At 50.0% G+C, this 23126-nt stretch overlaps 1 protein-coding gene across 2 annotated transcripts in view; it reads right to left on the reverse strand.

Annotated features, from left to right (window-relative positions):
* Positions 1-7727: 7727 nt before the first annotated feature.
* Positions 7728-23126, reverse strand: part of LOC140741230 (integrin alpha-5-like) — a 101626-nt gene continuing 86227 nt past the window's right edge. The window contains exons 23-30 of one of the 2 annotated variants that reach the window (XM_073071193.1): positions 22118-22198; positions 21703-21808; positions 20766-20927; positions 18787-18900; positions 11618-11731; positions 11300-11401; positions 10021-10143; positions 7728-8866 (exon numbers count right to left, since the gene is read on the reverse strand). In XM_073071193.1, the coding sequence (XP_072927294.1) occupies positions 8780-8866; positions 10021-10143; positions 11300-11401; positions 11618-11731; positions 18787-18900; positions 20766-20927; positions 21703-21808; positions 22118-22198 (889 nt within the window). In that variant the 3' untranslated portion in view covers positions 7728-8779. Of the gene's footprint in view, positions 8867-10020; positions 10144-11299; positions 11402-11617; positions 11732-14699; positions 14806-18786; positions 18901-20765; positions 20928-21702; positions 21809-22117; positions 22199-23126 lie in introns of those variants that run through there. The other variant, XR_012102036.1, reaches the window with a different exon arrangement.

A 23126-nucleotide genomic window follows, 5' to 3' on the forward strand; every position in this document is an offset into this window, starting at 1 on the left:
CTCATTGGGTGGTGCAGGGGTGATGAGGTCTGAAGAGACTATTTCTGCTTCTAATCTATAAATTCTCATTTCTGAATACCATTCACTGTTTGAGAGACCACTGGGTCTAGGGGCGATTGTGGAGTACTCATCCTTCCCTCTTGAGGCTGATGGCAGGGATTTCACTACATGTGTACAGCAAGCCTGAGCAGCCGGCAGGAAATGACACAAAGCAAGGGCAGACTCTTTCTGTGCCGACGGATACACGTGTTGGGACTGTGAGAATGATGAGGCGACAGCCACTCATCGAGGCTTCAGCCCGGAGATCCCCTGTGCTTCAATTTTCATAATCAAGTCCCTGGCAGGAAGCAGACGGTGATGTGTGTGACGCACTGTGACCTGGAAGAGGACGGCTGAAGAGATAAGGGGAGGAAGGCCAGTAGGGCAGCAGCTCTCAGCGACAGAGGGGCTTGAGAAAACTAAGGTGGCTTCAAAGGTCCCAACAAGGAAGGGGGCAAAGTCTTCAGGTTCACCCAGCTTAGCTGGTGCTTGATTGGCACCGAGAGCCCTGTAGTTGAAGGGGAAAGTGAACTAGTCTGTGACGCTCGGCTTCCTGCATGGACTTTTCCAGCTGCCGAGATGGAGAGCCAGGCCTGGAGCCCAAGAGCTTGCGTTCAGCGGGAAGCCCATGGACAACCAGGAATACAGCGAGGCACACAGTGGCTGGGTGAGCTCATGGATGATCTCCACCCTCCGAGCAAAACCAGCTGTCTGGTCACAGAGGTGAGGGCACAGAACAAAGAGCAATGACAGAAGACAACAGGAGACCATTCTGCCCCACCTGTTCCTGGAGACAGCATCTCCGAAGATCCATTCTGGGCTCAACATATTGATGCAATTATGAAGAAGGCACATAAGCAGCTGTACCTCATTAGGAGTCTGAGGAGATTTGGTTTGTTTCCAAAGACTCGAGCAGATTTCTACATTTGCACTATTAAGAGAATTCTAACTGGTTGCATCACTTTCTGGTATGGAGAAGTTACTGCACAGGATCGGAAAAAGGTGCAGAAAGTTGTAAACTCAGCCAGCTCCATCATGGGCACCAGCCTCGCCAGCATCGAGGACACCTTCAAAAGGCGATCCCTCAAAAAGGCGTCATTCATCATTAAGGACGCCCATCACCCAGGACATGTTGTCTTTTCATTACTACCATCAGGGAGGAGGTACAGGAGCCTGAAGACCCACACTCAACACTTTAGGAACAGCTTCTTCCCCTCTGCCATCAGATTTATGAATGGACAATAAACCCATGAACACTACCTCACTATTTTTGCTCTCATTTTATAAAATTTATTTATTGTAATTTATAGTATATTTTATGTATTGCTGTGTACAGCTACTGCAAAACAACAAATCTCACAACACACTGTATGTCAGTGATAACAAACCTGATACTAACCATTCAGTATGATCATGGCTGATCGACCCCTGACCTCATCTCCTTTCTGTGCTCATTCCCACAACCCCCAATTCCTTAACCTTTCAGAATTATATTTCCCTCCACATGAAATCTTTCCAATGATCTGGCTTCCACAATGCTCCAGGGCAGAGAATTCCAGAGATTTGCCACCCTTTTGGGAGGTTCCAACAGACCTCAGTTTTAAGTGACCACCCTAATCTTGCCCCCTGGTTCAAGACTCTCCCATTGGTGAAAACATACCCACACCTCTGCTGTCACATCCTCTCAGGGTCTTAAATGTGTCAATAAGATTGGCGCTCATTCCTCTAAATACCAAAGAATACAGATCTAGTTTCTTCTGCAGCTGGTGATCGGACAACCTTCTCATCCCAGGATTTAGCCAGGTGAGCATCCTTACGACTGTCTCAATGCCAACATATCCTATAACAAGGAAACATTCCCTTTACCCATCTGATCCATGATCTCTGCCTAGTCCCATCTAAGACATCTGCACTGCTCCACAGAGCGCTATACGAGGTCATTCTCACCCTCGGCCATTAGGCTCTATAATGAGTCAACCTATAGCCGGGGAAGTCATGTTAGACTGTTTGTGGCAACTTGTTATTTTATTCTTTCTACTTTTCTTCTAATATTTATATCTGTGCATTTGTAATGCTACAGTGATGCTGTAATTTCCTTTGGGATCAATAAAGTATCTGTCTGCCTGCACCCAGACAATATCCCTCCAAACATCTCCAACCAATGTACCTATTCAAACTTCTCTTAAATGTTATACAGTAATTGAACCTGCATCTATTACTTCCATTGGCAGCTCATTTCACACTCTCACCACCCTTGGAGTGAAGAATTTTCCCCTCAGATTCCCCTTAAATATTTCACCTTTCACCTTAAACCTATGACCTCTAGCTCTAGCCTCACCCAATACGAGGGGGAAAACCTGTAAGCATCCACCATATCTAGATTCTTCACCATTTTGAATACCTCTGTGAGACCTCCCCTTATTTCCTACGCTTCAGAGAATAAAGTCTTAACCTATTCAACCTTTCCCTGTAACTCAGGTCCTCAAGTCCAAGCAGCATCCTTGTAAATTTTCTCTGTGCTCTCAAACTTACTGACAATTTTCTTGTTGGTAGGTGACCAGAACTGCACAAATACTCCAAAATAGGGCTCATCAATGTTTTATACAAATTCAACATAACATCTCATCTCCTGTATTCAGTGCTCTGATTTGTGAAGGCCAATGTGCCAAAAGCTCTCTTTACGACCCATGACACCACTTTCAAGGAACTGAGGGTCTGAATTCCCAGATCCCTCTGTTCTACTGCACTCCTCAGTGCCCTAACACTCACTGTGTAAGTCCTACCCTGGTTTGTCCTCACAAAGGGCAACACCTCACACTTGTCTGTATTAAGTTCCATCTGCCATTTTTCAACCCATTTCCTTAGCTGGTCAAAATCCTGCTGCAAACGTAGCCACATCTCCCCTGTCACATCCTCTCAGGGCCTTAAATGTTTCAATAAGATTGACCCTCATTCCTCTAAATACCAAAGAATACAGATCTAGTTTCTTCTGCAGCTGGTTTCAAACAACCTGCTCATCCCAGGAATTAGCCAGGTGAGCATCCTTATGACTGTCTCCAATGCAAAATGCTTCCTCACTGCCCCTACACCCCTCGTCTTGGTGCCACCTGCAAATTTCCTGATCCAGTTAACCACATTATCATTACACATATTATTAATATTGATGACATACAACAATGGACCCTGCACTTCATTCTTAAATGAGGGCTGGACAGAATTCAGGTATGGTCTCACCAAAGGTAACAATTCAAAACTCCAAACTCCTTGTAATAAAGGCCAAGATGCCACTTGCCTCCCTCACCCCTGCCTGTGAACTCTTTGCGATTTTTGCATGGGAACTTCAGGTGCAATCTGGACTTGACTTATCTGGAAGCTCTCTCCATTTTGATAATCTTCCTTTTGATTCTACTGATCAAGGCACACGACACTGCTGATCAACGGCAAATCATAATGGGGGCTGAAGTGAGCAAACTGATGCTAGACTGAAATGGACTGACCGACTGATGCCCTGCAGAGACCATGAGAGACAGCACAAAGGATGTTGATGGGTAATGGGGCGCAGGGTCTCCAGTTGTCTTGGAGAACACAGCTAATGTAGCGAGCTATCACACCTTCAGAGAGTCTGGAGAAAATGAAAGTTATCAGCGTGTGTTGGACAACAAGACTGTTTCAGGAAGAGAGGGTGTAAGGTCCCATGTTTGTAAGATGTTTCCTCTGAACTCTGACCTCAAGAAGTCACCCAAGACTCTTGAGGCCACTGGGGAGCGAGGCAACGGGTGAGTGCAAGTTTGGCAGAGGTGGCAGAGGACCCTCTACAAGTAGAAAGCAGCTTGCTTATGCAACAGGTACTCTTGATAGGACACTGCCAGCACAGTCCACGAGTGCCCTTTACAAACGAATAGTGCGCTGTAGACAAATACCTACTCCAGTGTGAATCCAAGAGTCACCATCACCAGAAATGGTTGCTTTTTCACCCAGCTTTGTCTCACTTCTACAATAGGGCAATGAGCACGGCACTGTAGAGAGCAGTACCTCACCAGAGATCGACGAGGTGCCTGACACTGACCGAGTGTGGTGTAGTGTGTGGAACCTCACCAGAGATCGACGAGGTGCCTGACACTCACCGAGTGTGGTGTAGTGTGTGGAACCTCACCAGAGATCGACGAGGTGCCTGACACTCACCGAGTGTGGTGTAGTGTGTGGTATTTCACCAGAGATCGACGAGGTTCCGGACACTGACCGAGTGTGGTGTAGTGAGTGGAACCTCACCAGAGATCGACGAGGAGCCTGATACTGATCGAGTGTGGTGTAGTGTGTGGAACCTCACCAGAGATCGACGAGGTGCCTGACACTGACCGAGTGTGGTGTAGTGTGTGGAACCTCACCAGAGATCGACGAGGAGCCTGATACTGATCGAGTGTGGTGTAGTGTGTGGTATTTTACCAGAGATCGACGAGGTGCCTGACACTGACTGAGTGTGGTGTAGTGTGTGGAACCTCATCAGAGATCGACGAGGTGCCTGACACTGACCGAGTGTGGTGTAGTGTGTGGAACTTCACCAGAGATCGACGAGGTGCCTGACACTGATCGAGTGTGGTGTAGTGTGTGGAACCTCACCAGAGATCGACGAGGAGCCTGATACTGATCGAGTGTGGTGTAGTGTGTGGAACCTCACCAGAGATCGACGAGGAGCCTGTTACTGATCGAGTGTGGTGTAGTGTGTGGAACCTCACCAGAGATCGACGAGGAGCCTGATACTGATCGAGTGTGGTGTAGTGTGTGGTATTTTACCAGAGATCGACGAGGTGCCTGACACTGACCGAGTGTGGTGTAGTGTGTGGAACCTCACCAGAGATCGACGAGGAGCCTGTTACTGACCGAGTGTGGTGTAGTGTGTGGAACCTCACCAGAGATCGACGAGGAGCCTGATACTGACCGAATGTGGTGTAGTGTGTGGAACCTCACCAGAGATCGACGAGGTGCCTGACACTGACCGAGTGTGGCGTAGTGTGTGGAACCTCACCAGAGATCGACGAGGAGCCTGATACTGATCGAGTGTGGTGTAGTGTGTGGAACCTCACCAGAGATCGACGAAGAGCCTGTTACTGATCGAGTGTGGTGTAGTGTGTGGAACCTCACCAGAGATCGACGAGGTGCCTGACACTGACCGAGTGTGGTGTAGTGTGTGGTATTTTACCAGAGATCGACGAGGTGCCTGACACTGACCGAGTGTGGTGTAGTGTGTGGAACCTCACCAGAGATCGACGAGGTGCCTGACACTGACCGAGTGTGGTGTAGTGTGTGGAACCTCACCAGAGATCGACGAGGAGCCTGATACTGATCGAGTGTGGTGTAGTGTGTGGAACCTCACCAGAGATCGACGAGGTGCCTGACACTGACCGAGTGTGGTGTAGTGTGTGGTATTTTACCAGAGATCGACGAGGTGCCTGACACTGACCGAGTGTGGTGTAGTGTGTGGTATTTTACCAGAGATCGACGAGGTGCCTGACACTGACCGAGTGTGGTGTAGTGTGTGGAACCTCACCAGAGATCGACGAGGAGCCTGACACTGACCGAGTGTGGTGTAGTGTGTGGTATTTTACCAGAGATCGACGAGGTGCCTGACACTGACCGAGTGTGGTGTAGTGTGTGGAACCTCACCAGAGATCGACGAGGAGCCTGACACTGACCGAGTGTGGTGTAGTGTGTGGAACCTCACCAGAGATCGACGAGGAGCCTGATACTGATCGAGTGTGGTGTAGTGTGTGGAACCTCACCAGAGATCGACGAGGAGCCTGTTACTGATCGAGTGTGGTGTAGTGTGTGGAACCTCACCAGAGATCGACGAGGTGCCTGACACTGACCGAGTGTGGTGTAGTGTGTGGAACCTCACCAGAGATCGACGAGGAGCCTGATACTGATCGAGTGTGGTGTAGTGTGTGGAACCTCACCAGAGATCGACGAGGAGCCTGACACTGACCGAGTGTGGTGTAGTGTGTGGAACCTCACCAGAGATCGACGAGGAGCCTGATACTGATCGAGTGTGGTGTAGTGTGTGGAACCTCACCAGAGATCGACGAGGTGCCTGACACTGACCGAGTGTGGTGTAGTGTGTGGTATTTTACCAGAGATCGACGAGGTGCCTGACACTGACCGAGTGTGGTGTAGTGTGTGGTATTTTACCAGAGATCGACGAGGTGCCTGACACTGACCGAGTGTGGTGTAGTGTGTGGAACCTCACCAGAGATCGACGAGGAGCCTGATACTGATCGAGTGTGGTGTAGTGTGTGGAACCTCACCAGAGATCGACGAGGAGCCTGTTACTGATCGAGTGTGGTGTAGTGTGTGGAACCTCACCAGAGATCGACGAGGTGCCTGACACTGACCGAGTGTGGTGTAGTGTGTGGTATTTTACCAGAGATCGACGAGGTGCCTGACACTGACCGAGTGTGGTGTAGTGTGTGGAACCTCACCAGAGATCGACGAGGTGCCTGACACTGACCGAGTGTGGTGTAGTGTGTGGAACCTCACCAGAGATCGACGAGGAGCCTGATACTGATCGAGTGTGGTGTAGTGTGTGGAACCTCACCAGAGATCGACGAGGAGCCTGATACTGATCGAGTGTGGTGTAGTGTGTGGTATTTCACCAGAGATCGACGAGGTGCCTGACACTGACCGAGTGTGGTGTAGTGTGTGGAACCTCACCAGAGATCGACGAGGAGCCTGACACTGACCGAGTGTGGTGTAGTGTGTGGTATTTTACCAGAGATCGACGAGGTGCCTGACACTGACCGAGTGTGGTGTAGTGTGTGGAACCTCACCAGAGATCGACGAGGAGCCTGATACTGATCGAGTGTGGTGTAGTGTGTGGAACCTCACCAGAGATCGACGAGGTGCCTGACACTGACCGAGTGTGGTGTAGTGTGTGGAACCTCACCAGAGATTGACGAGGTACCTGACACTGACCGAGTGTGGTGTAGTGTGTGGAACCTCACCAGAGATCGACGAGGTGCCTGACACTGACCGAGTGTGGTGTAGTGTGTGGAACTTCACCAGAGATCGACGAGGAGCCTGACACTGACCGAGTGTGGTGTAGTGTGTGGAACCTCACCAGAGATCGACGAGGTTCCTGACACCGACTCCTGAACTCTCCCAATCTGAGTCAACCACAGAGTGGGGAGTCCGTGTGGGACAGGAGCCAGTGTGGACATCGCTCATCTATGGAACCACTTCCCATTTGTGAGATTCCTTTTCTGGAACCTCTAGCCACTGTTTTGTGGAGGACCTGTCAGAATCCCTGGGGTTTGGGGCCTGCATCGCTCAGTTGCTGGAGGTTTGATTGGCAGAGAGATGCCCATCCCCCTGTCTGACTTCAGGAGCCATATGCCTGACCCTCAGAGTGCGATGCCCCTGGGTCGAGATCACTGCTGTGAAGGTGCACAGTAGAATTCAGTACTGGGCCACTGAGAGTTGGATAAGGCTGAGCTGAGGTACGTCTTTGAGGCTGCAACTTGGGAGGATAGTGCGGGTGGGGAGACTGTGGACTGGACAGTGTATGGTCTGTGTATCTGGCTGTTGACTGCGTTCAGCAGGTCGGCTGGGCCCGACGTGGCTGTGGGGCTGAGTGCTTCCTGGCGCACAACACCAGAGGGTGCGGCCATCCCTGATGCAGAGTGATCACAGCAGTCTTGTTTTTAAAAAGGTATATTTTCATTGAACGTGTTTAATCCATGTACAACTTTAGCAAAAATCAAAAAAAAGTTACAGACACAACTACACCCACAGTGAAAAGCAAGGAACGTGTGCAGGACAGAGCAGGGTGCAAGGCATCGTGTATCTCGTGGAGCCGGAGAAAAAGTCTGCTGTGTGGGGCTCTTCAAAACCCCTCAGACTGGCTGCCAAGTCCTCCGCCCCCATTTTCTCAGACCAACCCTCCCTCCCATGCATGTGACCGACCCCCTCCAGCAGTGGCACCTTCTGAAACAAAACAGGGAGCACACTCCACTCCCAAACACAACACCCCCCCCCCCCCCCCCACCAAACCTCTCCAAGGAGTCGGCAAATTCATCTCTGACTCCAGGGTCTTGGGAGGTGGAACTGGGTGCCGGAAGAGAGGGAGCAGGGCTCTCTCTCTTGCTTCCTCTCTCTCTTTCTCTGGCCGGATGTCTCTACGAGCACCATTAGTGATTGACAACAGGGCGCCAATCGAGGGAATCTCCAAACCTTGGCCATGAGAGGAGAGGAGCACCAATGAATGTGCAGAGGGCAAAGCAGTTTCAGAATCCTCCCACCCATGGGCCAGGTGTAGACGAGACATGCTCCAGCTGCCCTGGCCTGGTCTTTGGCACAGAGCCCTTGAAATCGGGCTTCCCACACTCCCTCCCACCACCCGTCCCGGAAAAAGATTCACCCTGGTCAATGCTGGTTCTGTAGGTCACAGGTAAATATAAAATATATTGCACTCTGAGAACAGCTTGAAAAATTTACATCCAAACCCATCCCAACTCGATGTCCTCACCGAGGGAGCTTGAAAGAACGTTTAAAATCACAATCAGTGCTTTTGAATAATTTCCTTAAATAACGTTTGCAGAAATTCCACAGCAGCTCCTGGGTGCTCCTTTTCCTGAATTGCTCCTTCTTTGACCTGGAGCACAGAGGAGTTCTGCCGTGTCCCCCACGGTATGGAGCAGTGCAGTGGGTCCTCTCACTCGTCTCTCCCACATCTGGGCCATCTCGAACTTTAAGCCTCCGATGCGGCCTGTGGCTTGAGCTGCGCCTTTTTCATTGCTGGCCCGTACGGCAGTTCGGATCGTTTGAAGAAGTTGAGCTGCAACACACAGAGGGGCGCGCGGGGTTTAGTGAGCAAGATCGCGGGAGGCACAATGCGCTGTGACGAAAGAGTCTGCTAAAACAAGGGGGCCGTAACTTTTAAGGAGATGGGAGGAAAGTATAGGGGGATGTGTTTTTTCCACACAGAGATGTGAGAGTGCGAGGATCACCCTGGTTGCGATGGTGGTAGAGGCAGATGCATTAGGGGCATTTAAGAGACTCTTAGATAGACACATGGATGATAGAAAAATGGAGGGCTATGTAGGATGGAAAGGTTAGATTTATTTTAGAGTAGGCTGAAATTACTGCACAGCATCAAGGCTTGAAGGACCTGTACTGAGCTGTGGCGCTCTATGCAGCAGTTAGAGAGTCACAGGGAGTGAGGGAAAAAGATTTGGCAACTTTTACATCTCTCTCAGAACATCCTACTGTCAGCCAATGTGACTGAGGGTGGTCAAGACACTGCAGAGAACAGCCTTTAAATCCAACCAGATCCACGCTTTGTCTAAAAGAAAGAACCGCTCTGTCAGCAGTCTTCAGGCAGGTCAGACAGAGTCCACCCTCAGTCTGTGACGTGGCAAGAGGCAGGAGAGAGGGAGTGGCTGAGAGGAGAGCAGAGGAATAACCAAGATCCAGAGCGAGACAGGGAGAGAAACACAGTGGTACAGAGAGCACACAGAAAGCAGGCCTTTCACACTGAGGTTGCGTGAGATTGGAACCTGAGGTGATGGGTTAAGGGTGAAAGGTGAAATATTTGACAGGAACCTGAGGGGAAACGTCTTCACTCAGAGGGTGGTAGAACATGGAATGAGCTGACAGCAGAAGTGGTGGATGCGGGTTCAATTGTAACACTTAAGAGAAAGTTGGATAGGTGCATGGATGACAGGTATGGTGTGGGCCAATGGGAATAGGCAGAATAATAGTGTAGCATGGGCCTAAGGGTTTGTTTCTGTTCTACGATTCCGAGTGGACAAGGAAGGTGAGTTAAAGAAAGAATGCAGTAGAGGGGATAGTCCTGTGTAAAAATGAGCCAACACACCTCAGGTCTCTCTCTCTTCCCTCACCTAAATCTGGCCTCTATGCTGGAGTCACTACTGAAGGCTGCATCCTTCAGAACAGGGTGAATATTGAATGATAAAATAGGAAACTTACTTTGTACAAGATTAGGATGAGAAGAGCCAACAGGAGCAGGCCTATCAACACAGCCAGGATGATGATCCAGAGGGGCGCGGCGGACGAGCTCTCAGACTTGGCCCACACCACGTAGGTGGACAGCTGGAAAGGAGAGTCAGGGGTGTCATCCAAGCTGTACTTCAAGCCAACCACCTCACCTTTGCACACATCCCCAGGACACCCCCTTTCAGCAATGCTCAGAACACCCTCTTGCCTCTGCTCCCAGACTCTCAGTGGTCAGAGTGGAACAGGGAGTCACCCGGGTCAGGCAGGTTCACTGCGCCCCACCTGCTTTCGGCCGTGAAACATTCTCCCAACTTCAGGACCACCCCACTCTTTGCAAGCAAGCAATTTTTAATCCCCGGCCTTGTTGCCTCCCTCCATACTGTTCCCACATATTGTCATTGGGACATCACAAACTTGGAATGTGGAAGGCTGGTGGAATGAAGGGTAGTCCTGGAACTGGGTGGGCATGATGAGCAGGTCTTCATATTGGCAGGGGCACTGCCAGATCCCTGTTATGTCCCACACATAGGCGGGACAAGTGATGGGACTAATACGAGGAGCTTTTGATGGCTCTGGGCCTGTACTCACTGGAGTTTAGAAGAATGGGGGGTGGGGGGGGCAATCTCATTGAAATCTATCGAATATTGGAAGGCCTACCAGAGGGTGGTGTATCTGTGGAATTCATTGTCAAAGACGGCTATGGAGGCCATGTCATTGGGTATAGTGAAAGTGGAAGTTGATAGGTTCTGTATTAATAAGAACATCAAAGGTTACGGAGGAAAGGCAAGAGAATGGCATTGAGAGGGATAATAAATCAGCCATGATGGAATGGTGAAGCAGACTTGATGGGCCAAATGGCCTAATTCTGCTCTTGTATCAAATGGTCCCACGGCTGGATGAGTTTTTTTTTGGGGGGGGGGGTGGAGGGAACAAAGATGAGTGAATTGGGGGACTGGGGAGAGGGTAGAAAGGGGAACAAAAATGGGAGGATGAGTCAATCAGAAGGAAAAGATAGGGGAGAGGAAAGGGGGGAAAAAAGGGGTGGTTACCTAATATTGGAAAATTCGATGTTCATGCTGTTGGGTGTTGCATTACCTAGACAGGATAACAGGAGGGCCTCTTCACCCTCCGGTGCTCATGCACAGCAGCTGCTACTCATGGGACAGGCCAGAGGAACCAGCTCCTGCTCCACACGGCGGGGGGGGCAGGGAACATCACTAGGAGGCCCAGGGCACGCGGACGGGCATCTTACCGGTATGGAATCTCCAGGGTAGACAGCAGGGAGAATGCGATAGGGCATGCTGTGCACCTGGAACGACGCGTTGCAGTGGAGAGAATACGGGTGGTTTTCCATCTGAAACACACAACGGGAGAAGAGGCGACTCGAGGTAAGCGTCACTCACTGAGCGCGAGATGGCATACATGTGCATGGATATACACACGCCTACAGGCACTTGTGCAGCACACACACACACACACACGGACACGGACACACACACACACACACACGGACACAGTCACATGCGCACACACACACACAGAGCCAGACAATTGATGACGAGCAGGTTACCTGGAGGAAGGTGTGTGCCCACACATGGGAACGGATCTGTAGCACCACGTTCCCCCCTCTCTCTACCAGGCCGACCCTGCAGCTCAGCGTCAGGCACTCCACCTGCTGGCAGCTCTGCAAAGAGAACAAGGTGCAAGGTGCTGAATGCCGCCCACAGCAACTGCCCCATTAGCGCCCTACTCTGCGCGTGTTTTTGCTCGTAGCCCACTGCACAAAGCATGGCTCCATTCATGTTTCGCCCCCTCGGGAGCCTTCTTTCTCAGCCCGAGGCACACTGGATGCCTTGTCCCCATTTCCTGTGCCCCATCAGCCACTGGCATTCCCTCAGCTTGGCACTGCCAGAGGCCTCATCATTACGAACAGAGGAAGCAAGAGGCCACCCATTCCTTAAATGTCAGCTGTCCTGTGACTCTGAGGACTGACGCCCCAATCAGCAAAGGGTCATCCGAGCAGCCAAATGTGAGGGTTTTCAATTGATGTGAGATTGAGAAATGCTGCTGGAAGTGGGGTGGGGAGGCACTTAATGTGGTGGTAGCTGTGGGGGGGGGGGTGTTTACAGTGTGGGAAAGGTGGGAGATGTGGGCAGGGAGTAGAGGAAGGGGTGAGTGCCCATTCTGCAGAATGAGGTCCACATTGCAGAATGGGACACAGCCCCATGAATGAGTCAAGGCAGTGGGTGTCATTCGATGGCTCTGGCCCTGAACTCACTGGAGTTCAGAAGACTGAGGGAGGACCTCATGGAAACCAATTGAATTTGAAAGGCCTAGATACAGTGGATGTGGAGAGGATGTTCCCAGGCTAGGACCAGAAGGCACAGCCTCAGAATACAAGGACGGCCATTTAGAATATAGTCCATTTAGAATTTAGGAGAAATTTCTTTAAGCAGAGGGTGGTGGATCTGTGGAACTCATTGCCACAGACGACTGCGGAAGCTAAGTCATTGAGTATATTTAAAATGGAGGTTGACAGGTTCTTGATTAGTAAGAGTGTCAAAGGTTTTGGGGAGAAGGCAGGAGAGTGGGATTGAGAGGGATAATAAATCAGCCATGATGGAATGTTAGTATTCATTTCAAGAGGACTGGTATGTAAAAGAAAGGATGTAGTGCTGAGGCTTTATAAGGCATGGGTCAGACTGCTCTTGGAGAATTGTGAGCAGTTTTAGGCCTTTATCTAAGAAAAGATGTGCTGCCATTAGAGAGGGTCCAGAGTGGGATCTGAGATCCACCACAATGGAATGGTGGAGCAGACTCGATGGGCTGAATGGCCTAATTCTGCTCCTATGTCTAATGGGTCACAAGAATTATCCCAGGAATGAAAGAATTAACATATGAGAAGCATTTGATTGCTCTGGGCCCTGGGAAAGGAACTGCTCAAATCAACGCCAAAGGAAAGCGGGCCACAGAGGAGAATGGAAGCATTGCAGCCTTTGCTTGGTTTCTCGCCTTGACCCGCCACAGGATGACGTGGACTTTCTTCAAACCTTTTACAACCAAACTTGACCACACTCGTCTTCCATTACTGCTGTGCACATAGAGCACCGAGATCTTCTTTCAAAATCTTCTCACCAGGTAAGTTTGCAAGCTTCCTTCTCTCTAGCCACAAAACCAGGCAAATATAACATTGTATGAAATCTTCAGGACTGAATAGAGCAATTGACTGAGATCTTTCTAGGCCAGTAAATGTACTCAGCTCCTCTTTTAACCGGATGCTCACTAACATCTGTCGCAACATGGTGTGTGTTGGGGGGGGGGGGGGGGGGGGAGGGGGAATCATTTCAGGATTCTCGCCCAGACTGCAAACAAAAATTCTCTGTCCATTGTTATTTTGAATCTCAGTCCTCTAACCACTTTAAGAATTATTCTGCTGAGAAGCTATCTGATCCGTTCCATCCCACAGAAGTGCTGGAGAGAATTTTCCACAGTACATTTAAGCGTAACCTCTCAACATTTGTAGATGCAGATGTCAAAGAGGAAAACACAAGCAGAGAACATCATAGAGATCACTGTGTCGCAACAAAAGCATCTTGGGCTTTGAACAGTGTGGAAACTGGGCCAGCCAGTGGCAAGTGCAGTTTAGTGTCGATAAATGTAGAGGAGACAGGGAAGCAGACTGTCAAAGCCCACTCCCACAAACACTTGGAAGCCAGAAGTAGAAAGGGAAAAAGCTGTGGGACGATAATCCTTGGACACAGGCTTAGCTGTAGAAGAAGATGAGAAACAATGGGTACTCGCAGAGGCTGAGACGGATCTGCAGAGGGACTCAGATGCTCATTGGAGTGCCGTGCGCAGTTTACTCGCCTGTGAAGAATAGTGAAGGTGACATCAATTCTGGTCAGCACAGATCTGATGCAGAATAAGGCAAGGAGCCTTACCATTCTCACAAAGTGCACTTGGAGCAGAATCTTGAATCTGACGGTTGAAGGAATGGTCTCTCTGGAGCGAGAGCGAGGGCACTCTGCGCTCAGAGAAACGTACTGTAAATGCCGGCTGCCCAGTCCTGCCCCAGCCCCACTCTGCTAGGATTGCTGCAACACTAGCTTACAGGGTGTCACCATTCCTGGCCTGGTCACAGACGGAGGTGGCGCAGACACTGGGAATGACGGCATTACTGGCTGGTCACAGTCAGCGTTACAGCTGAGCAGTACTGGAGCTGGAACGGAGGCAGCAGCAGCAGAGTGGGGCCCGCAGGGGCAGAGGGCAGCCGGCATTTACAGTACTTTCCCCATCTCTGGGAGTCACTGGGTTTTGCTTCAGCAAGACCACCAAGATTCCGCCAGATATCAATTTCTTGGACTATTGCTTGCTTTTGCTGCTGCTTTGTTGCTATTGGCTAGCTTGATGCTGCTGGTTGTCTACTATTGGTTGGTTTGCTGCCGTTGGTTGTCTATAATTGGTTGGTTTGCTGCTGCTGGTTGGATACTATTGGTTGGCTTGCTGCTGCTGCTTGGCTACTATTGGCTGGCCTGCTGCTACAGTTTCACTGCCATTGGTTGGAATGCTGCTGCTGGTTGACCGTTATTGGCTGCTGCTGCTGCCGCTGCCGCCTCTGATTTGTTGGCTTCTTTTGGTTAGTTGCTGCTTACTTTTACTCACTGGCCGTCAGCTCCCTGTCCCCCATGCTGCAGTTGGTTGCTCCAGCCCTCTGCTCCAGAGTCTTCCATCTCCTCATCAGATCAGGTACTGTAAGGACTATTAATATTTCGGTTTAGCCAAAAATCATACTGTTTACAGACAACAATCTCACAGTTCTTCCCAGTCATGGCCAAAGTGTCGTCCTTCTGTTTGCAGACTCACAGTTATACAGCAGGGAAACAGGCCACTTGGCCCACAACATCAATACTGACCAGTGGGCACCCATCTGTGCTAACCTCACCTCTCAGCACTTGGCCCATAGCCCTCCGTAGCCGGCTGTTCACCTGGACACTGATTGAACGCTGTCCGTGACTGTCACCAGCGGTGCGTTCCGAGAGACTCACCACTCTCTGGGTGAAGAAACTCCCCCTCAGAACCCCTCTTAATCTCTGCCCCCTCACCCAAAATCTGTGTCCTCTCGTTTTATTCACCTCTGATACAGGGAACGGTTTACAAATTCACTTCCCTATCTACCTCAGTTTTGTCTCCTCTTAATCCCCTCTGTCCAGGGAGGAGAGACCCAGCCTCTCCATAGGGCAGTGCCCCACTCTCCAGTCTCTCCACATAACTGAATCACTTCATCCTGTTAATGCAGAGGAGTGAGATTCCTGGGCAGTGGGCAAGAGGTAAACCAGTTCACCTCAGGGTTCTCACACCCCCAACCGCCAGAGTGGAATTATGTAAATACAGAGCAGGTTAACAGGGCAGCTATCCAGTCCAGCTGGTGGGCCCACACAGAAAAAGGCCCTTTGGCCCGTCATGTCCACGCTAGCCATCATAGCAAACCCCCGTTTGTCAGCATTTGGTCCGTAACCCTCTCTGTCTTGGTGATTCAAGTACTGGGCAACACATTTCTTCAATGCTGTGAAAGTCTTTACTTCCACCACCCCCTCAGACAGCATGTTCCAGATTTCAACACACCCCCAACTTTCTTCCTCAGATCCCCTCTCAGCCTTAAACTGATTCTTTCTGCTATCAGACACCTTTGCCATGAGGTAAAGTTTCTCACCATCTGTCCTCTCTATCCCCGACATCCCCTTCAGCCTCCTCCGCTACAGGGAAAACAAACCCAGTCCCTCCTCATAACTGAAACCCTCCATCCTGGGCAACATCCTGGTGAATCTCCTCGTCAACCTCTCCAGTGCAGTCACATCCTTCCTATAGTGTGGTGACCAGAACTGCACACAGTTCTCCAGCTGTGGTCTGACCAGTGTTTTATAAAATTCTATCATAAATACCCAATTCTTAAAATCAGTGCCCTGACTAATAAACCTGCGTGCCTTCTTCATCACCCTGTCTATCTGTCCTACCACTTTCAGGAGTCTTTGGGGTTTGTACAGAGATCCCTCTGTTCCTCAATCATTCACAGTGTATGTTCTACATTGTTCGTCCTCCCAAAATGCATCAACCTCACACATATCAGGACTAAACTCCACCCATTTTACTCTGCAGCCTTAGACTAACCTCCTCACTGCAGCTACATGCGTCAATTTACATGCCATCTGCAAAATTGTTAATCACAGCTTCAACATTAACAACCAAGTCATTAATGTAAGGGACACAGCACCAATTCCTGTGGTACACCACTGACTATCGGCCTCCAATCACAAAAAAACAACCTCCACCATCACTCTCTGCCTCCGACCATCAATCCGATACGAGATCCAATTTACTACTTGTCTTGGCTCTAAACTTCTGAACCAGTCTTCTCTTTGATTTTCTTCATTCCACATGTAAGATCTGTAAATACAGATAAGGCTGACCAGGACAAAGCTTGACCCCAGCATACTGGGGTGGGAAGAAAGCTTGAGGCAGATAAATGGAAGCAAGGACTGCTGTGAAGTAGGCCTGGTGGGCACAGCTCCACAGGTCATGTTTGGGGAACTTCACACTTGCTCGATCAGAGTCTTTAAGGAGAAGCTAAACAAATCTCTACTGGAAAGGACATCAAGGGTTTGAGCTCCATTACTGACCCTCAGCCAAATGACGTTCATGGAAAAGGACTGGGGCAAAGAACAAGCTGCTGGAGGAACGCGTGGGGTTGAGCAGAATCTGTGGAAAGAGAGACACACAGTTGACTTTTTGGGCTCAGGCCAAGTGTCTCTCCACTAACAAGAACATTTTTATTTTGTGCTCATTGTCCATGGGGTGTGGATATCACAGCTGAGTACCTTGCTAGGCTATTTCAGGGAGTTAAGAGCAGGCCACACTACTGAGGTGCTGGGTCACAAACAGGCCTGGCTGGGTTCGGATACCACTGGGTTTTTGGGACAGTCACCATTGCTCCCTTGAGCTTTGTGGAACCACAATGCAGTCCAGTGCTGGCACAACCTGAAATAACATCTGGGAGTACGCGGAAGCAGCCCTGTTCCCAAACTAGAAACACGGAAACCACACTTCTTCAGCCACTGCGAGTCAACAACTCTGTGAGGAAGTCAGACTGTACATTTGTTCTACGTACAGAGGAAGTTCCAAGGTGATTTTGTGGCAGTTTCCAGAAACAAGGATTTGTTAATCATTCCCAGAAGTCAGAAGTTAACAATGATGTGAAGGAAATGCAGGCAGTAAATGAGGTGGGGGGGAGGGGCGACTGTCAGGTGGGACACAACCCAGAGGGGTGCAGGTGCAAAGCACTGTGGGTACCTTGTTTACAATCGGTAGTGTGGGGGGGGGCACTTTCCTTACTAAGTGACGAGGTGAGGAGAATCTGTTGCTCGTTTGCTCAAAATTCCATAAGCAACCAAAGATTTCAAAAGAAATTCTTTGGATCTGTGCAGAGTCAATTTTACAACAGTTTTAATTTTTGTGGCTGACAGGGGAATATCAACCGCCAGCATTAATAAGTTTGCTGGAAAGTGATCAGGAACAGGAATTCGAGCTGCTGTTCCCTCTCTTTCCCTCTACACCCCCCCCCCCACTCAGGGGGTCATTGGGCAGTGACGGGGAGCAGGAATCCTGGCCGATACCCCCACCTCCGACATCCTAACCCAGCGCTGCTGAGGTCACTGTTGTTACGCTCTCTCGGCGCTGATGTGGTGTGTACAAAGAAATCAGGCCTCAGTACCACAGGGAAGATGCTTCCTGAAGCAACAAAATCAGGCAACCCTGTGAAGACTCCGTGGCATCGGCTGCTCTCACTAGAGTGTAGGAGAATGAGAGGAGATTTGATAAAGGTGTACAAAATTATGAGGGACACAGACAGGGTAAGTCAAAGCAGGCTTCTTCCACTGAGGCTGGGTGAGGCTAGAACGAGGGGTCATCGGTTAAGGGTGAAAGGTGAAATGTTTAAGGAAAACCTGAGGGGGGATCTTCTTCTCTCAGCCCTGGCCTCAAGCTCAGCTGGAGAGCGGGTTCAGTCAGGGAAACGACTGCCCTCTCTGGGCAAAGCACGTTGAGATAGCCAAGCCTGCAAGGAGGTAATGTTCCAGCTTTAAAAAACACTGGTTAAGCTGCACTTGGAGTACTGTGTCATTCTGATCACCACACTATAGGAAGGATGTGACTACACTGGAGAGGGTGCAGAGGAGATTCACCTGGGATGGAGTGTTTCGGGTCTGTTCTCCTCCGGAGCAGAGGACGTTGATGGGGATTCTGATAGAGGGCTACAAAATTATGTGGGATAGACGGTGAGAAACTTTATCTCAAAGCAGAGGTGCCTAAAACTAGAGGACATGGGACTGGGGTACGGGAGCTCTAGGTTCAGAGGGGATTCTGAGGGGGTGTGGGTTGGAATCTGGAGCACACTGCCTAAGGAGATGGTGGGGGCTGAGACTCTCACAATGTTTAGTAAGTATCTGGACCACACTTGAATCACCAAAGCAAAGAAAGGTCAACAAATGGGAGAGCCACTCTCACACGGCTGACTACAGGGGTGATCTGGAGCCCACACCGTGGCTCATTGTCAGTCTCCCGCTCCCCTCCATCCTTCTCCCCAGAGTTTTAAATGCCCTCCCTCCACTTCCATTCCCACCTCACCACTTGTTCATTCACAGAGTGATACAGCAAGAGCCCCACTGCATCCACCTTCCAATGACTCACCAGGCTCTCCAGCTCCTTCAATTGCTCCGTTACCTCTCGACGCTGAATGGAATGCTGGGCCTTCTCAGAGGCCATGCTCAGTGCCAAGGGCATCTCTGTTGGAGAGTTCTGCAGCTGCACAGCATGAGAGAAGCACATGGGCCATGAGATCAACAAGATTGTAAGAGTACAGAGAAAATTTACAAGCATGTTGACCTTCCACTCGGCCTTGGATCACCTAGACAACAGCAATACCTACGTCAGACTGCTGTTCATTGATACAGCTCAGCGTTCAACACCATCATACCCTCAGTACTAACCAACAAGCTCCAAAGCCCAGGACCTCTGTACCTCCCTCTGCAACTGGATCCTTGACATCCCCTCAGGAGACCAGACCCAATCATATTTCATTAGGAGTTACAGGGGATTTGGTATCTCACCAAAGACACTTGTAAATTTCTACAGATGTACTGTGGAGAGCATTCTAACTGGTTACATCGGTGTCTGGTATGGAGGGGCCACTGCACAGGATCGGAAAAGGCTGTGGAGGGTTGTAAACTCAGCCAGCTCCATCGTGGGCACTGCCCTCCCCAGCAAACACACACTCAGTGTTTTAGGAACAGCTTCTTCAGATTTCTGAATGGACAATGAACCCATGTACACTACCTCACTTTTTTTTGTCTCTTACTGCACTATTTAATTTTAATTTTTATATCTATTTCTTATTGTAATATATAGAGTTTATTATTATGTATTGCATTGTACTACTGCCACAACACAACAAATTTCACGGCTTATGTCAGGGAAATTGTGACAGTGAAATATGACAGTGGAACCTGAGTTACAGGGAAAGATTAAACAGGCTAGGATTTTATTCCCTAGAGCGTAAGAGAATGAGAGGAGATTTGATAAAGGTGTACAAAATTATGAGGGACACAGACAGGGTAAGTCAAAGCAGATTTCTTCCACTGAGGCTGGGTGAGGCTAGAATGAGGGGTCATCGGTTAAGGGTGAAAGGTGAAATGTTTAAGGAAAACCTGAGGGGGGTTCTTCTTCCCTCAGTGTGGAATGAGATGCCAGCAGCAGTGGCGGATGTGGGTTCAACTTTGAATACGTTCATGGATGGGAGGGGTATGAAGGGCTATGGTCTGACTGCAGGTCGATGGGACAAACACCAAGGGCAGTGAGCCTCCCTGCCATCAGCCTGGTATAAAATGACCCACTGAACGGAACTTCCGGAGCACAGAGGGACGAGGCCATAGATATACCCCTCTTCAGGACGTGCCCTCTTCTCATTACTACCATCAGGGAGGAGGAACAGGAGCCTGAAGAGACACACTCAATGTTTCAGAAAGTTTCTTCCCTTCCACTATCAATGAACCCATGAACACTACCTCAATATTTTGCTCTCTTTTTGAACTATTTATTTTCATACATAATTCTGATTGTAATTTATAGTATTTTTGCACTGTGCTGCTTCACAAAACAACGAATTTTATGACGTATGTCAGTGATAATAAACCTGATTCCAATTCTAGTACAAACCAGCAGATGAACGGCCACCAGGTACTTCCCTCCCACACCCACACATGTGGACAGTTCTCCAACTCCAGAGCAGGCCACCAGTCTCCAGGCCTCAACCATCGGGCTTCAACTATCAAATTTCCGATTCATCTTCGGTATCAACCCCCAGACTAGCTGATGACAGCACCCCGAACTCGAAGACAATTGACCAGCCCTTGTGCCAGCTTGCGCCTCCTGCTCGCATGGATTTCTGATCCTGGGAATCACCAGCCTGGAGGACACGGATGTCCTTCATCGCCCGTCCTCGTCTCCGGCCTTTGAGCACAGAGCGGAGAGTAAACTGTCAATGTCTTTTTTCACCTGTCCATGTCGTTGGACTTTGAACAGAGAGCGGAGGCCTGACAACTAACTCCTCTAGATCCCTGTCCCTAAACTCTAATCTGACCTCTTTTCCGCCACAGAGCAGATGGTCTTACCGTCAGCTTGAGGGGGTTCAGCAGGCTGCTGGCTGTACAGTTCAGGGGGGCTCCTGAGGTCGTGTAGTCAACGATGTAGAGCAGGCGGTCATTTTGGAACTTCATTGGGCAGCTGACCTGTAAGAGAGTGTGGCTGATGGAGCTGGGACCATTGTTGGAAAGCTATAAAAAAAAACACAGGTGCAGAGTTGGAACTAGAGGCAGACAGACTGACAGTACAGCAGCATGAAAGACAGGGACCACTGAAACTTAGTGTCATGCAGTCCAGACTAGATACAGAGTGACTCACCCTCCACACCGTCCCATCACACACTCCCGGGGTCAGACACAGAGTGAATCTCCCTCCACACTGTCCCATCACACACTCCCGGGGTCAGACACAGAGTGAATCTCCCTCCACACCGTCCCATCACACGCTCCCAGGGTCAGACACAGAGTGAATCTCCCTCCACACCATCCCATCACACACTCCCAGCGTCAGACAGAGAGTGAATCTCCCTCCACACTGTCCCATCACACACTCCCAGGGTCAGACACAGTGTGAATCTCCCTCCACACCGTCCCATCACACACTCCCAGGGTCAGACAGAGAGTCAATCTCCCTCTAGACTGTCCCATCACACACTCCCAAGGTCAGACACAGAGTGAATCTCCCTCCACACTGTCCCATCACACACGCCCAGGGTCAGACACAGAGTGAATTTGCCTCCACACTGTCCCATCACACACGCCCAGGGTCAGACACAGAGTGAATCTCCCTCCACACTCTCCCATCACACACTCCCGGGGTCAGACACAGAGTGAATCTCCCTCCACACTGTCCCATCACACACTCCCGGGGTCAGACACAGAGTGAATCTCCCTCCACTCTGTCCCATCACATCCAAGGGGCCTGCTTCCATTTCTCTCTCTCTCACACACACACACACACACAAACCTGAAAGACGTGTTTGACTTGCGGTCCAACATCCTCTTCATTGATTGGCTTCTTTTTGGGCTTCCAGTTTTTGATGGGGAAGACAATCTTTTCCTGAAGGGAGACCCTGGCCACGAGAGAAAAGTGGGGCAGTTAAGCAGGCGTCAGTGGTGTGGTTGCCCAGGCAATGTCCTGGCCCTCAGCCAATGACACCTGGCAGTCAAGCCAAGCGATCAGCACAGAAAGCTGCACTACCCTGCCCCTCCTGGCTGCGTCCAGTGACACAGCGTGGTCCAGCTTCTCCACAGCCAGACCTGCCTTGGCATCAGATGCTCCTTCACCGCACTAAGGAACAGCTCGAGCAGAGCCCACCCTTCCCCGGGCTCGCCAAAAAGCCAGGTTTTGCAGAGATTCGGGCTGAGGAGATGAAGCTTACCCTCGGATGTTGACTTGCGCCAAGACCTCCACGTTCAGCCTGTATGCAAAAACTTCACTTCTTGAATTGTTCAAGTTCTTACTGAAAATAGAATGAAAAGAAATCAGAGGGTCAGCCCGAATGGTTGTGTGGTGATGTGAGCCGTACAGTCAGGGGAAAGCTTGGATTTGCCTCGGTGAACCCACTGCTCTGGCATTTGCCATGGCAATCGTTTGCTGAACTCACTGACTTGTTGGACCAGCTCACCATGTGGTCCTGGTTCAGGTGGGTACCCCATTCCCTCTCCCAGAGACCCTCGATAAAGCTGGCAAGTCTCCATGACAACTGATCCTGACATTGGCCCACAGCCAATCAGATTTAATATTGAAAGGACACTCACAACTGTGCGGCCAGACACTGCTTTAACTCCATTTACAAGTTTGCAGATGATCCCACTGCAGCGGGCGCCGCATCCCAAATATGATGATTCAGAGCGCAGGAGGGAGGATAGAGAGTCTACCGACATGTTGTCATGACAACAACCTCTCCCTCGATGTCAGCAAAACAACTGAGCTGGTCATTGACTTCAGAAAAATGCTTCTGTCTACATCTGCGGTGTTAAGGACGAGAGGGTTGAGAGCTTCAAGTTCCTAAGTGCGAACATCACCTAGTCCACCCTGTCTTGGTCCAACCACGCAGACAAAATGGTCAAGAAAGCTCACCAACACCTCTACTTCCTCAGGAGGCCAAAACAATCTGGCATGTCCACGTCGACTCTTACTGATTTTTATCAACACACCATAAAAAGCACTTAATCTAGCTGCATAATGGCTTGTATAGCAACTGCTCTGCCTGTGACGGGTAGAAACCGGGGAGAGTTGTGGACACAGCTCAGCACATTAGGAAACCAGCATCCCCTCCATGGACTCTGTCTACACTTCTCACTGCCTCAGTGAAACAGCCATCATCATCAAAGACTCTGCCCACCCCAGATATTCTCTCTTCTCCTCTCCCATCAGGCAGAAGATAC

Source organism: Hemitrygon akajei, chromosome 18 (genome assembly GCF_048418815.1).
Source record: "Hemitrygon akajei chromosome 18, sHemAka1.3, whole genome shotgun sequence".
NCBI lineage: Eukaryota > Metazoa > Chordata > Chondrichthyes > Myliobatiformes > Dasyatidae > Hemitrygon > Hemitrygon akajei.